Genomic DNA, 17097 nt, shown 5'->3' with positions numbered 1-17097 from the left:
CAACAATTGTACGCTCTTATAAAATATTGTGCCTGAACGATTAAGTTCTGCGGCTCATACGATGCTCCCCAACATCAGGTTAAAGAAGTCACACGACAGCGAGTCAGCCTGTATGAAACCTCATTTGGTATCAAACGGCTCGCAGACGTCCTTCCCAATTCTGACGAAGCTGCTGGTGTTGAGCAACGTCATCTTGCATAGCCGTATTAGGTTTGTAGGGATACCAAATTCAGACATCGCGGCATACAAGTAACTCCTTTCCGTACTCTCGAATGCAGCTTTGAAGTCGACGAAAAGATGGTGTGTGTCGATTCTCCTTTCATGGGTCTTTTCCAAGATTTGGCGTATTGTGAATATTTGGTCTACCAAGGGGCGACCGCTATTAGAAAAATCCTCTTCCACAATTTTGCTGTTTCATGCACGGAGATTCGAACCTATGTACTCCCGAATGGTAGTCACGCACTAACTCATTCGGCTACGGCGGTCCCAACATTTACCTTCCTAAATTGTGTTGCCTTTCGGCTGCTTTTATCGCGTTCTGTCATTCCATATTTCTCGCACATTTTGTCACACGCATACATCCTTATGCACGATTAAAAAAAATCCAATTAAAGCTAACAATTCCCTTTCAAAGTGTCTTATTTAATTGTAGAATAAGTGTGCAATATTAATATCAATTTAATCCCAATGAAAAGCTCCTCCACACATTCCCTCGACGGCGCCTCCCTCCGCACGCACCCTGCGTCTTCCTCTTCATTGCACTAGTTGATAGCCGAGTGTGTGGTGGGCATAAATGCGGTCGTAAATAAATCCAGAATTGTTGTTGCATTGCCTTCGCCCGTAGTGGGCAACAGACTGGTGGTTTCATCATCATTATGTACGGCGTCCTTGGCTTGTTGCGCCGCCAAATTGAATTGTATGAGAATGATGAGGTAACTCGTGATACCGCCACTTACCTGCACAAAATTAACAGAAAACAACATTAACAGGCAATGAAACTTAATATAATAATTAATGGAGTTTTATTGAGCATCAACACGTACGCCGTAGAGCGTCTCCATGTCCAGCGTGAAGAAACCGCAAGCCGAGAAATCAACCGAGTGATTCAGTAATTTGAGTGATAAGTGGTTGACCTATTTTGCATAAGTAGGAGGTTGCAAGTGGAAAGCGAAATACATAAAAATATTAGTATCGATTGAGTGTTGAAAAGAAACTAAATTAAGTGAAGTGAGGAGTGCACTAAAGTGAGCAACTCTATTCACAAAACAGGCACTTACAATCTCGTAGAGCAAATTATTATCGGCCGCAACGCCGCACTTGTGCAGACAAATGCCAGTGCGCTTCGATTCGAGTGCCGTCTTCCAGCTGAGGTAAATCAAATAGATGCACTTTCCGGCGGTGTAACTCAAGTAGATTGTCGTAATGATGGCATTCTTGGCCGAACGAAATAGCGATGGAATGACCTGTTGCATAATGGATATGTATGTATGTGTGTATGAGTGTATGTTTCGTTGCAAATAAAATGGAAATATAAAAAGGCAATCAATTTAGTAGACATTCACTTTCTACGCATTTCTAAATTGCCGCAGACGTCCCAACACAGTTACCTGACGCTGCGTGGCGCAATACAGGAAATACAATTGCGCCGTGAAAATGAGGAACCCGTAGGCCATCAACACCAATATCGGATAGCTCCAGAGCTCGTTCAGCATTTTACCAATTTCGCAAATCTCGTCGTGCAGCTGACACAAATTGTTCAATTTCTCCTCCACCTTGTCGATTTCGTTGTTCAATTCAGTTTCGTAAATCATATTAAATGTAGGTGGCTGACTGCTGAGCTTTTGTTGATTTTTGGGCATTTCAATAGCTTCGCCGAATGAGTTTAAGGAGTGTGCCACTGAGTGGGCAAAATGTGAAAAAAAATTAAATTTAATCTCAGTATTTAGTTTTTTAATCAATTGAAAGTTAGTTTGTGATAATTCAACTTTTTTAATTAAATAAAAATTGTAAATTACAATATATCTTGAGTATCTCTAGTATTTGTATTTGACTTGAAGTTCTTGCATGCCTCAACAGCTGCTGGCTGGTATGGCGTGTGTTCGATACCAACCTTTTGCAAATGAAACAAACAAAAACAATATAATTGGTTTTTAACTAAAAATAAGAATAATCTCTGTAAATAAATCTTCACATCAGCCGAAAGCCTCTGCTGCTAGCGCTGCGGTTGCTTGAGTTTACTAATAATTTTATTATCATGTAAGCTTTTAAAAATAAAAATAAATAAATAAAATAAATCTTCACTAGAAACCCATCTGTCATTCTGGGATGCTGCTGATCATAAAATTCAACCATATATAAAGAGAAAACAAAATAAATAAAAAAAACTAATAATTTTTTGTTATACATTCTGTTACACGTAGATAAAAAGTCAGAGCGTCCAGTTTTCTTTTCTATGACATAGAGGACACCTTCATGCTTTTTGTAAAAAGTCAGCTATCTGTCAAATTTAGTCTTCAATTGAGTGGTTTTTCGAAATGAGTGCTGTTTAGGCCTCTCGCTTTGAGGCAAAAATGACCCAAATTAACGCAAACTGCTGCTGCGAAATATATGGGAAAGTCGAAGCAGTTCATCAGCAAGTGGATAAATCGCTCTAAAACGGTCGGTAACGTTGATGATTTTCCTGATCGCGGAAGTGCAAGCAAAGTCTCGAAAAAAGACAAAAAAAAAAGATTCTCGCGTTGTTCTCGAAAGATCCAACTTTGACACCGACAAGATTTCAGTAAAAGGCATTGAATTTTCAACACTTATAACGCCACATATTAACGCTTACAAAATCTAAATTTCCGAAAAAAGAGGGAAGCAGTCCCTTTTGAAAAAAAAAAAAAATTAAATTAAACTTTTATTCATAAAGATCACTAAGGAAGAAATAACTCCAAAAGCTAAATATGCTTTGACTAACTGGATAGATTTACCATCAGATCGCAAAGGGTTAAAGAGCCCTGCAACGCTTTTTCGAGTTATTGGCATGGAAGTCGCTTTCCAGTACAAAGAAGGATTTTCAAAAATAAATATTTGCAGACATTTTAATTGCAGCGTGCGCTATATCGATCTGGTCAATACTTAGAATTATTGAACAACTTTGACAGTTCTCATCAATTATACAATTAAATGCCGACCCTTTGCAATTTGAAAGCACTGCACTGGGTACTGAAATAGTGGCTAAAGGTTTTTCTGTAGCGGACACTTTTCGACCATTCCTCACCTTCAGGTGACTCATTGAAACGCAATTCGTCTTATCTCATCTACACTTGTGTTCAAAAAAGTTGTAGCACGATGAACTACCAAGATTTAACTATTTTTTGGACTTATTTTTTTCATATTTATATAAAAGTTTAGTGCATAACCAGAACCATATAATAGCTCCAAACTTTGCACTAAAATTATATAAAATTTTAACAAATTACAAAAAAATAAATAAAATATCCAATTGTTTACCTGGAATTTAAAAAAATGAATTCTGTGTATGCAGTTTTGTAGCCCAACAAAGAGCAAATTTAAAATTACTCAAAACTCTCGCTGATTTTGCCAATTTTTTTTTGCTGAGGGGTTAAACATTTTCTTCCACACAAAAGGCTTCCGAGTACGTGGAATTTCATGTAAGAAAACTCTTAACTCCTTATGGAAAAAATTGTTTAAAATCAAGGCTATTTTTGAGCGACTTCAATTACATTTTATATATCTATATATTTGGCGCTTATACCCTTTATTAGGTGTTTGGCAGAGCTCCCTCTTCGAAGAGCGATTCCATACAATTTTAAACCGCATCCGAAAGAGAAACTATTTTTTATGATGAGATTTTTCATGGCAGAAATATATGCGTTGGTTTGCTATTGTCTTTCATTTGTTATTTCATGCCCGGAGATTCGAGCCAGAGCACTTACGAATGGTGGTGGTGGTGGTAGCGGTGGAAGTGTTGTCTGAGTGACACAGCCCAGGTCCAAGTAGTACAATTGATGACAATTTGATACACCACTTGTAGAACCACTGTTTTTTATTATTCGAACCATTTTGATTTGACTATGAAATTGCCTATGTTGCCTATTTTCCTTTCTGCAATTCCTTTCAAGTTGACCATCGAGAATTCCTCCAACATTCTATGTTTCAGAGCCCTCAGACTTGGGCACTCACACAGATAGTGAAATACTGTTTGTTTAGATTATTCTTGATTGCAGCTTCTACATCTATTGTTGTACGATCACTCCATCTTATTGAAATGGTCTCCCAAAGGCCATTGGCCGGTTATTGTTGACGTATGTCTGAATATGTCTGCTCGTGGCTTTCTTAACAACTCGTCAATTCTGGATTTATTGAGAGTGGGCCACGTTTGTTTAGTTATTTTGCAGGTATCCGTGTTGGTCCATCTGTCAACGGCCTTCTTCTGAAATAGCGAAAGGATCTCCCTTTTGCGCCCGCCTTGGGAACAGCCTATTTCTACTGCTTCGAATTCATTATAGGTTGTCCCCTATTTTGCTCGTTCATAAATTTTCTCATTTACTTTAATACTCCTACGGCCAGATATCCAGATGCGAGTTATGTCTGTCCTGCGCGCTAAAACATTAAGTTCTTCTTTGCATTGTCTGACGATTTTTGAATTGGTTATATGTAACTTTGCAGCTAAGATGACTGCTTGACTATCCGAAAAAATACATACTTTCGATAGTTGCTGTGGTTGGTTACTAATTATCCTGCAGGCTTCTTTTATCCCGGGAACTTCTGCTTGAAAGATGCTATTCCAATTCCCAAGGCGAGAAGATTTGAAAGTTTCGGGTTTTTTCGGTTATACTCCAACGCCGAATGATAGTCATGCACCAACTGATTTGGCTACGGCGGCCGCTTAGACTTAGAATATAATGGCCTAAAATTTAGTGGGCTACAAAACAGCGCACCTTGAAATTTTCTAAAGATTCTAAATTTGTTTAATTTTTGAGAATTTTGGGCAAATCTCAGAGTTTTGAGTTATTTGCTTTTTGTAGTAGAATACGTTACATTTTTATGCAACATTAAAAAAAGTATTAAATACAAAAACAAAACAAAAAAAGTGAGACTTGGTATATCGGTTTGCTACTATTATTTTTGACACAGGTGTATGCTTACATCACAAACTTTTGAGAAATTCACAGCACAAGTGCTTACCCGGTGAAATTTTATTCTTTCCATAGCTAGGCCGTTTGATCGCCTCCATATGTGTGAGCTCCTTGTACAGGTACTCCAGTGACTGACCGAAATCCTCGTTTGTAATGGAAGTCTTTAAGTAGGTCGGGTCTGTCCCGTCATTTCTCATCTCATAAAATGCCACCATTTCATCCAGAGCGGTGTTGATCCTGAAGAAGCGTTGTCTCAACGCATTCAAAGTTATTGCGAACCAAATTTTGTCCAATGAGTTGTAGAAAGTTGGAAAGCCAGAGAAGAACCAGAGTATTGATATCCATTCGGTGTAATCAACCAGAGTGACGTAAGTGCTAACTAAAATAGTGAGCTCGCAGGCAACAGTGAGCCCAATCATTATGAGGATGCGTTTGGAGATCGCTGAATTGTCTACGGTTATATTCTCACGCAGCAGCTGTTCATCAACGGCGCGAATGCGTTCGTAGAGTTCACCAATTTTCGATTGATTGCGTATCGCCGACCATTGATCGGTCATCATCATTACCAGACCGATGTAGGTGAGAAAGATGCCAATTACGAAAGTCAGTGTGCCTGAGACGAGTGGTGTAGATGAATGAGTTGCAGATACCTATATCATAAATTGATCACTACTACTCACTCTGCGAAGCTTTCAATGCGTGATCCTCTTCTGAGAACGAGTATATCAATAAATTGTAGAAGATGTTAATCGCAAACATCGTAGCAATCACGACCGCAGTACCAATTTTGCTGCTGTGCAATGCGTGCTTGTGCCGGAATGCCTCCAAGTTATGCGGATAGAGGCCGAGCAGCTTGCACAACAAAAACAATTGGCCAAAATGTAGCAATATCGGTTTCACCGTCTGTTGTGCCATGTTTTCACAGGTTTTATTTTAAGTTTTTTTTTTTTAATTTATACCAACACTCTTTTCTATCGCATGCAAGTGCACGACTCTAATAAACTGTGCACTCGGCGAAGGCAGGACAGCAAATGCGGCCAACAAAGAGCAAAATGTAAAGGAGCACTGGGCAATGAGCGCTGCACGTGCCCCATCCACGAATGCCCAGAATGAGGTGGCACTTAATATTATTAAATGCATTTAATATGCGCATTGGAGATTGGGAACACGCGTGCGAACAGTCACTCAGCCAGCCAGTCAAGCGGCTTAAATGTTGGGGAAATAGCCCGACAGAATTGCGATTATCAGCGGAAATAATGAAGAATGGTTGTGGATATATAAAAAGATAATAAATTACAGGGAATGTAACAAATTTAACTGCGTATGCAATAAAAGCTAATCAATATTGACCTCAGCCCAATGAACGGCTCATATATGCAAATCATATAAATAATTACCTCATTAAATTAAAAAAAAAAAAGAAATAAAAAAATGTTTTTTAAACGTCACATAAATTTATTTAATGGTCAGCTAATTAAATAAATAAACTTCGTTTAAATGAGATGAAGTGATTTTCCTTGACCATTTCGTAGGATGAGGGAAACAACTCTAAATGTTTTTTGTTTTTTTGTTTTTTTACGGTCAAACTAGCAAAACCATTCTCATTTTCAGGCAAATGATTAAACCTCTAGCTAATTCTCAATTCTTTTGTAATGAAATAGGTGCCCACATGCCGGTACGACTTCACAATTTCCATGATTTTATCGATAACGATTGATCTAAAGGGTGGTTAAGTTTGAAGGGCCGTTGTTGATTTTGAATAAAATACATTTTTTTTAGGAAATTATTGTCATTTCTTTTCATTATGATAATATTGGTATGGCTCAATTACGTATGAAACAAAATATCGGCCAAATGGCCGCTGCGGCCTCGGCGGCACACCTCCATCCGATGGTCCAAATTTTCGATGACGCTGAGGCATACTTGAGGTTCTATGCCGTTAATGTGCCGAATTATCTCATCCTTTATCTCTTGCATTGTTGCTGGCTTATCGACGTACATCTTTTCTTTTAAATAACCCCAAAGAAGGAAGTCCAACGTTGTCGTTGACGTTTAGGTGTTAACATTCAACACCGACCCTTGAAATTTAACCATCCTTTATAAGCGCGTGCCTCAACTACGATGTCCATATTACCAAAACGCAAAAGTAGCAATCAGCGGTTTGCTATTGCATTTGATACTCTTTTGGGTTCATGGTAGGTAGGCAGGTTGGGTGGCAAGAGTACCACGGGTAGACTACAAGTAGCACTAGAGTGCCGTTTTGATACAAGAATGTGGGTCACTACCTGTGAAAAGGTACATAGCTTAAGGGAAGAAGAACCATCTACAGCCATCCAGTGCGGTTTATGTAGCGGAGGAGAGAAAAGTGCAGCCTAGATCCCTAGAACTGACCCAGGCTATCCGTAAAAGGTACCCTAAGGAACTTCAAGCGCCTAGCCGCCAGGCACTAGCCACCCGGAGATTTGCAAAGAAAGTATTCAACAGTCTCTTTCTCTGGCAGATCCACACAGCTCCCGCTATGGGAGTGGTACGGAAGTTCAAGTTTCTCCGCATAACTCCCGATCACTCAGTGACCGGTGAATACAGTTATGAGCATCTTGCTTCTGTCTTACTGAGGCCAAAGTGGTTTTGAGATAGCTCGCGATAAGATAAAACTGCAAATGTCTTGTGCTTCTTTAAGAAAGAAATTGTGCCGTTAATTAAAACCGATCTGGTGACCCCTACCTGGGAAGGTCATTGGCAATTTCGTTTCCCTCTATGTCCTTATGCCCTTGCAGGAGCTCACCAGAAAAGTGCTGCTACATGGCGACGATAGGTCCATGACAGCAGCTTGACTACTGGAAAAGATATTTATTTCTCGCTCCCAACAGCAATCTCTAAGCATTTTTCATGACTGCAGCATGGAAAAGACCTTTGCTTGAAGAACATCACTAGTTTTCGGCAGTTCAAAGGAGACTGAAAACCGAAAAAATTGATGATTGTCATAATTTTTTTTTTTAAATAGGGTTATTCAATAGGTGCGCTTCAACTTTTTTCCGATAGAGAGGGCGAACGACGCAATATTTTTTATTTTTTGCTTGTCATTTGTAAACTTCATTAGTGCACATTTCATCATGGAACGCTACACACTTGAGCAACGATTGCAAATTGTGCAAATTTTTTATGAAAATAATCGTGCAAATTTTTTATGAAAATTTATAAATTTTCCAAAAAATCATCTCAGTGATGAAGCTCACTTTTGTCTCAATGGCTTTGTCAACAAGCAAAGTATGCGTTACTGGGCAGAAAGCAATCCACACGTGATTCATGAGGCACCGTTGAATCCCGAAAAAATCACTGTTTGGTGCGGTTTACATGCCGGCGGCGTAATTGGCCCATATTTTTTCGTTGACGAGAACGATCGTCACGTTACTGTGAATGGAAATCGATACCGCGACATGATAAACGACTATTTTTGGCCGCAATTGAATGGTATGGACTTAGACGACATGTGGTTTCAACAGGACGGGGCCACAAGCCACACAGCACACGCTAAAATTGATTTGTTGAAGAGTAAGTTCGATGAGCGCATTATTTCCAGAAATGGACCGGTCGAATGGCCGCCGCGCTCGTGTGATTTGACGCCTCTAGACTATTTTCTTTGAGGTTATGTGAAGTCATTGGTCTACAGTAACAAGCCGGCGACGATTTGTGAGCTCAGAGCCAATATTGAACGCGAAATTGCTGGAATTTCGGCCGATTTATGCAAAAGAGTGGTCGAAAATTGGGTTGAACGATTGGACTTCGTAAAACGTGCACGCGGTGGTCATGCAAAAGAAATCGAATTTCATACTTAAATGTATATGTTCAAACTCGATAATAAAAAAAAAAATTAGTTAAAAAAGTCAAACCGTTTGTGTTTTATTAAAAAAAAAAGTTGAAGCGCTTTTACTGAAAAATGCTTTATATAACCCCTCAAAGAAAACCTAAAACATCTGCTTCCACGCACATTTGTTTTTGGGCGCCTACTCTACGCTTACTTCTCACTTTGGCCGCAGTGGCGTTGCATGTATCGAATTTTCTCGCTTCTTACCTATTTTTTTGAACACAAAACTGGCTTCACCGAGCACACAACTGTGAAAGAACCTTTTTGAGACGCAATGTCGGCTTTCAATAGTCGTATACTATGACCTGATGATGCCCACTAAAGGCATCCAGCGGTAAACATTCACAATTTTTTACCATACCGATACCACTGCCACATTTTCGGAATTCCGTTTCCGTAGTGGTTTGGTAAGCTTACAGTAGCTGGCCATTGAATTATGACCGATAATACAAATTACATATTTATGGCTGTATGTTTGACCCTTGGAAGCACGCAATCTTCAGAATATCGTTCTCCGGCTCTTCTGCGAACAAAATTTGCTGTTTTTGTGATCGCTTCCAATCGGCATTCATCACTGAAGATGATCTGTAAGAAGAAAAACACAACCACAAAGAAGTGTGAGTATTCACATCTTCTTACTACTGCTATTTGGTTGGTTGGTTGGTTAAAGTGGTGATTCTTCCAGAATCCAACTAGCGCTTCCGCGCCATTTTGTTGCCACATCCTCGTTACCAACTTGTTTAACGGTTATTTACAGCATAACTATATCCAGTCTGTGCGGTTAAGGAACCATATTAGGTTGTTAACGTCTAAGCCAAATAGTTGTTCGAGATTCTCGAACAGCGGTTGGCCCAGGGTTAACATTCTGTCCTTCCATTGGGCAGGGCATTCACAGAGGAAATGGAAGATGGTTTCCGTTTTCTCCGGTTGCTTGCAGCTGTGACAGTATGTATTGTGATTTGGCTGCTTGTTCTCCGATAGACCAGAAGCCAGTTAGGACTGCCGTTAGTCTCCAGGCGTCCCGTCGTTTCATTCTTATTAATGCCGACGATTGCTTGAGGTTGTAGGTGGGCCATAACGTTCTGCTAATTTTGCATTTCGTCTGGACTTTCCACCTACAGTCTGCGATTCGGAGGTATTTTAGGGAAATTGTGCTCTTGACTGCACCTAATGGTGTGAGTACCGATTCTGCAAGAGCGTTATTCATGGCAGATCCCCCATCTGCTTTTTCGTTACCTTCAATGTTCCGATGTCCCGGGACCCAGATTAAGGTAACTTTATGGTTTTCACTCAAGATGGTGAGGCTATTCCTACTTTGTTCCACCACTTTGGAGGTTGTTTTGGCCGAACCCAGTGCCTGGAATGCAGCTTGGCTATCCGAGAGAATAGCGATATTACCCTTAAAAGAGAAATCTGCGATTAGTAGCCTACAGGCTTCCCCAATTGCCAGTACTTCCGCCTGGAAGACACTGCTGGTATTAGGGAGACGCACAGATTTCTCAATTTTAAGTCTGTGAGAATATATACCAGCTCCAACACCGCAGCCCATTTTACTTCCATCCGTATAGACTGTAGTGTCGAAGTTGTTTAGAGAGAATCCCTTATTCCATTCTTCCTTAGTTGGAAAGAGAGTGGCAAAATTCCTATTGAAAGTTACCGTCGGGACGATGTAGTCAGTTCTCACCGAGATTAATTGAGCTTGTCGCAATAATAGACTAGCATGACCATACGTTTTTTCTCTCCAGCGGCCCGCTTCGTTTAACCTAAATGCACTCATGCTATTTAACAAAGGAAAAAAAATTTTTTTTAAATATACTTTTTTCCAATATTCCGCGTTGAAGTCTCTGTGAAGTTGTGCCCAAAGTTTCCGCCGGTTTCGCACACACGGTGTCATTTTTGGTTTTTTTGCTGGCCGTCGGCAAAAAAGTCCATTTTCATATAAGCGTTATCGTAAGGTTATTTCCGAAATATTTATTCCCGATTCGTGAACCTCTCTTAAAATCATCCGACTTGAAGCATTCTGTTCCAGAGAACTGTTTGGACGATTTTGCGATCCTGCCTGGTTGAGGTGATGCGTTCTCGGCGACAATTTTGGCGATTCTTTGAAGTTACCACTAAAACGTTGTTGGTATTTTTCAACTTTTTGGCAACATTTACCACAGACGCCTTGGATATTCCAACGGTTCTTGCTATGTCTGCATAGCTCAGGTTCTTGGCTATCAAAGGAACTGCAATTTGTTGCTTTTGTCCCGATGTCAAATCCGACTTTCGGCCCATTTTCTAAAAAAATGGGTTGAATTAAAAAAAAGGACAATCCACGTGACAAATTCAAAAGATATACTCTTCACACAAGATCGAATTACTTCGCACTGGCACTTGCACACTTAACTTTTCACTTATAAGCAAAAAAACTGATTCTTTTCTAATAGTCGCAGGCCAATTGACCGGAAATTCTTAAAAACATCTAAGAACAGATTAAAAACCCCTTAATATATATATATATTATATATAATTGGCGCGAACACCCTTTTTGGGTGTTTGGCCGAGCTCCTCCTCCTATTTGTGGTGTGCGTCTTGATGTTATTCCACAAATGGAGGGACCTACAGTTTCAAGCCGACTCCGCACGGCAAATATTTTTTATGAGGAGCTTTTTCATGGCAGAAATACACTCGGAGGTTTGCCATTGCCTGCCGAGGGGCGATCGGTATTAGAAAAATGTTTTTCTTCATTTTGGTGTTTCACGGAGATTCGAACCAACGTTCTATCTGTGAACTCCGAATGGTAATCACGCACCAACCCATTCTGCTACGGCGGCCGCCCTCCTGCCACCCCTTAATACCCTTTTTTTATTTGGAAAAACCCAAATTAGATTGAAAATTTTACCTGATATTTGAAGTTTTCAGAAAAAAGCCATCGGTCATAATTCAACGGCCAGGTACTGTATGTGGCCTACATCATTTTTTAGATTTACAACTCACAAATTCGCCCCAGGATACTAATATAATTCTTTTTTTTTAAGCAAATTGGCGCGAAATTAATCACCGGGCACAAAATCAATATCGGAAGATTTATAATTTTGTAAATGGCGTCGTTCTTCAATCATATTTGACACTTGTGAACTAGACAGCCGCAGCATACAAACAGACAAACAATGGAGCGTAAAAGTCACTCAAATGCGATCACTTAATATAAAAACAAAAAAGTTATTCGAAATTAATTATGATTACTTTTGCGCCACTTTGTATAACCAAGATAGCCATTGGCAGTCTGATCTAATGGATCAGATAAGCCCATTCGGCAAAACAAAAAAAAGCTAGTTTTTTATTAAGGTTATCCTTTACTTGAACAGGCATACTAGTCCTTTTTTTTGCTGGGCAGCGTAAGGAAGCAGTGGCAGATTATACTTTTGAAAGACCTCGGAGTCACATGTGGTCTACTATTGCTCGAAATAACACAATTTTGTTTACTTGAAAAATAACTGCGTGACAAACTTTCCTCGTCGCTGGACACAATTGACAGGCGACCGGCTCTGTGAAACTTTTTTTACTCCAAAATAAGAAAAGATATTTAAGCCGCTCGGATATAAATCTTTGCTATAAGAACTGACAGAAAACATCGCATACAAGACGGGCAGTATGGCCGTGAGAGTATCGGGTGTTTCTTTTTCTTTCTTCTTGTAAGAGAACTATCGATATCGATAACTAAGGTTTGACAGCTGAGAATGCAAAACTGAGTCAACATTTCTGTTAAGTAAGGTTTGGCAACGCATCATGAATCGTTTATAGCCAGAATAACGCTTCCAAATTATTTCTCCAAAAAAAAAAATCTGCTCGCGAAGCTCTTAATTTCTTACGAAATGAGAAAGCAGCTGCCGCTACGGTAAATGGTGAGCGCTATCGAGCCATGCTAACTGAGTTTTTTTTTTCACAAATTATTCAGCCAAACATCAACAATATTTGATTTGCCATGTTCAAGCCACCATTAATGCTATACGGCCAGATTTATAGGGAAAAGTAATCAAAAATTAGACTGCTGAAATGCACCATGTAACTCATAACCGCGGCGGACATATTGAAAAAATAAATGCCATGAAATTATCTACCAGATTATAATAAAAAAACAATCAATCCAACAATATTTCTGTTTTCTATCATCATTTTAAGCTCTCAAGCTCTTGGAAAATCACCTGATACATGTCACAATGTCAGAACTTAGCGTTTTTGAAAAAAGGTCTGAAAAAGTAAACGATGCGTAGTTAAATATAATATTGACAAAGAAACCCTGTTTCGTCCTTGAGCTTTGGTAGTCATTTACACTTATTTAATGCTCCAAATGGAAGGTGGCTAATTCAAGAGCCGATGTTGAATGTGAACCACACCTAAACGTCAACGACAACGTTGGACTTTTTTCTTTGGCGTTATTTGAAAGAAAAGTTGTACGTCGATAAGCCAGCAGCAATTCAAGAGCTAAAAGATGAGATAATTCGGCACATTAACGGCATAGAACCTCAATTATGCCTCAGCGTCATCGAAAATTTGGACCATCGGATGGAGGTGTGCCGCCGAGGCCGCAGCGGCCATTTGGCCGATATTTTGTTTCATACGTAATTGAGCCATACCAATATTATCATAATGAAGAAAAATGACAATAAATTCCTAAAAAAATTTTATTTTATTCAAAATCAACTCCGGGCCTTGAAACTTAACCACCCTTTAAATAAGGAACTATTTGCATTTGGTTGTCTTTGGAGGTGTGTCGCCGAGGCCGCAGCGGCCATTCGGCCAATATTTTATTCCATACGTAATTGAGCCATACCAATATTATCATAATGAAGAAACATGACAATAAATTCCTAAAAAAATTTTATTTTATTCAAAATCAACTCCGGGCCTTGAAACTTAACCACCCTTTACAAACATAAGTAGGACCCTTTCAAAATGCTACAACGTACACACACACACACACACACAAATATATCGTAGATGCATTCCTGTTCACCCCTCCTGCCATTCATTCATTATTTATCATTCATTACTTATCACATTAAAACTCTTTGCTGTGCTTCAAACTTTGCGCATTAACAGTTGAGCTGCTTCGAAGGATCCGAGTTGTTGCATTTATAATTTTCCCTTTGTCAATGAAATAATTAAATTCAATTCAATTCATGGCAATCTGCGAATTCAATGCATTCGACGAACTTTTACGAGTGCCGCATTATTAATGCTGCAACTCACTTTTAGCACCCGTTGCCTGATGCTATTTATTACTGATTGTATGCAAACGAGTCACTGTGACGCTTTTTGTGCGAGCAGCTCTGGAATGATCCGTTGCGTACCCTTGAATGTTGCCTATTATGTGGGTAAAACATATGCTCCTCCTTTGTGCATGTGTATGGATGCCTATCTGCACTTAGTTAATTAATATTTTCCTTTGACATGCATTGGAGGATGCAGAAATGCGCCACCCGCAGAGTGGAATAAGAATGCGAAATGAGTATTAGCAGGAGCTTGATGTCACCTTCCCTTCTGGAAGGCATCACTTGAACACAGGTAAATAGTTGTTGGGAGAAAGGCCTTACGAATTGCATTGCCTTCAAATTAATGAAAAATACTTTGCTTCAATGATTGCAAAGACCTGAAAGAATGGCTCACCAATGGCTTACGGAGAAGCGAATGTGTAGAGTGCGCAGAAATATTGAATACAAAAGAGGAAAATACAAATTGTTACGAAGTACTAGAGTTTAGCCTTTTTTAATTTCAGTTTTTCCAGTACTGCTTAACTGTGATGGAGAATTTCCAAGCATTTCCACTGCAATTCAGTTAACTGAAGCAACTCATTTTAGTTTGCTAATGGTTGGCAGATAGCTATCACAACTTTTTGTATATTTTTTTTTTTTATAAAAGAGATAATCCGAATGTAAAATATTTTTCGTTACTAGTATAGAATTTCATTTGAGAGATAAAGTCTTTTTTATTCATTTTAAAACCACCTTTGAAAAACGCAGGAACGTATGGACTGACCTGATAATATCCTACTAAAGCCAACGCGAGAAATCTACAAGGAACATTAAACTGAATTCTTTCTAGAAGGGCCGGGCAGTCGATTTTACCATTAATGAGATCAAAGATAAATGATACTGCCTGAAAAGTGCATCTGTCACTTAATGGAAAGAGACTAATCAAATAATCAAAGAAATTGAGTAAATGTAGCACACAAATTTTTTTAACCGTCTCCACTCGATTTATATGGACTGCATGATAAGGTCTCCAAGTAAAAGCAGCATAATGTGTGTGTTTTTTTTTTAACTCAAAGAAAAACACAATTTTTTTGATGTTGACGATAATAATCATTTTATTTGCTTCAAGTAGATTTGTTGACATCACTTTTTGAATATGATATCTCTCAAATAGCCGCCTTGAGCCTGTACTCCGTATTTTGCAGCATTTTCCATAGTTTTAGCTAACATTTCGGCTGGAATAGCGGATGTTGTTCTTGAGCTCTTCTATGGTCTTTGGCTTATTATTATAAACCTTTGATTTTAAATATCCCCACAAGAAGAAGTCAGGTGGCGTTAAATCGGGCGAACGCGGTGGCCAGTCAAAATCGCCATTTTTTGACATCAAACGACGAGGAAACAATTTCTTCAAAAAATCGATTGTGGTGCGAGCTGTGTGTGGTGGAGCGCCGTCTTGTTGGAACCAGAACTGCCTCATACGCTTTCGAGAAATAATCGGCATCACAAAAGTGGTTATCATATGGCGATAACGCTTGACCATCTTCATTTTCGAGGAAAAACGGCCCAATAATCGTTTTCGCACTAACGCAGCGCCAAACGGTGACATGTTCGTCGTAAAGAGGTACCTCTTGAATTTCGTGAGGATTTTCAGTGGCGTAAATGCGGCAATTTTGCTTGTTTACCGTCCCATTCAATAAGAAATGAGCCTCATCGGACATGATGATTTTGTTCTTCTTCTTTCAACTTCTTTTGTTGAATGTAAATTTCAACAATTTGGGAGCGCTTGCGTGGCGTGTGCTGTTCCATGGTAAAAATCTGCTTGGACTGACGCTTCCAACGCGCTATGTCATTAAGTGATCTGACGTCTCTGTCAAAAGATACGGGGTTGCCAGATGGGTCCGTCGAATATAGGCAACCCTGTATAGTATCTTAAGAGTATATGGGTCAGTGAAGTGCGCTGAGTGGCGTCTAACAAAAGCGAGCATAGCAAGTGAATTGGAAACAGCATAATTTTCAGTTTGGAAACCATTCTGGAAGCCTGCGTGGCAATCTTCAGAAAAAACGGATAAGTTAGGTAACGTAGAGCTTGCAACTACAAAATCATGCTGTCTAGGACTAATAAGGCGTTTAACGCTAAAATATAACTTGTTTTTGACAATGCATTCAAAAAGTTTAGACACCGCAGATAATTTTGAAATTGGCCTGTAATTTGCAATATCGCTTTTATTACCGCTGTTGATAATTGAAGTGACTGAAATCAGCTTCCAATCATTGATAAATATTCCTTCAGCCAAGGATTTGTTAAAAATTAGTTTAAGGGGTTGCACCAAAGAGCGACAATTTTGCTGAGGGTCTTGAATTAATATATTAATTTGTTCAAGTTAAAAAGTAGGAAAGATTTGGCATAAAATCTTTGAAGGGCTTAAGGAAAATTTACTCGCATAGTATCTAAATATTCCAGCTCACGAATAATCCTATTTGCGCCAAAACACTTTAGCGGTAGTCTTAAAATATCGGTCAGTCCATAAGTTCGTGCGTTTTTAAAGGTGGTTTTAAAATTAATAAAAAAGATGTTAAAAGTATTTATGAATCAATAATATATTTTCCTTCAATATTTACAGTGTCTTCCTAACGTGTAGGCAAATTTTTAAAGCCCTGCTCAAAAAATTGTTGGTCCTTGGAGCCAAAATACGCTTCGATATCCCTTTTTATAGCTTGTTTTGTGAAGTAATTCTTGTTACTCAAATAGGATTGAGTGGAAAAAGTGATAATCACAAGGTGCAGTATGCGGAGAGTATGGTGGATGCGGCATTAGCTCCCATCCGAGCTCGTTCAGCTTGCCTAATGTTTG

The 17097-nt window shown here is 39.1% G+C and overlaps 2 protein-coding genes across 4 annotated transcripts in view; one reads left to right on the top strand and one right to left on the bottom strand.

The window, feature by feature from the left end:
- The window catches only part of LOC128862430 (uncharacterized), a 153338-nt gene that overhangs the window by 39710 nt on the left and 96531 nt on the right, over window positions 1-17097 (top strand). The gene's annotated exons all lie outside the window — the stretch shown is intronic.
- On the bottom strand, window positions 622-6157 carry LOC128862429 (gustatory receptor for bitter taste 66a). Its single transcript, XM_054101037.1, has 6 exons — window positions 5825-6157; window positions 5194-5757; window positions 1608-1897; window positions 1278-1463; window positions 1044-1133; window positions 622-956 (listed from the first exon to the last, which is right to left on the bottom strand). Exons 1-6 carry the CDS (start codon window positions 6057-6059, stop codon window positions 762-764), a joined length of 1560 nt encoding a protein of 519 aa, XP_053957012.1. The 5' UTR covers window positions 6060-6157; the 3' UTR covers window positions 622-761.

The sequence above is a fragment of the Anastrepha ludens genome, chromosome 4 (genome assembly GCF_028408465.1).
Source record: "Anastrepha ludens isolate Willacy chromosome 4, idAnaLude1.1, whole genome shotgun sequence".
In the NCBI taxonomy this organism is placed as follows: Eukaryota; Metazoa; Arthropoda; class Insecta; order Diptera; family Tephritidae; genus Anastrepha; species Anastrepha ludens.
Note: the sequence above shows the minus strand (reverse complement) of the source record. Positions and strands in the feature narration are given on the sequence as shown.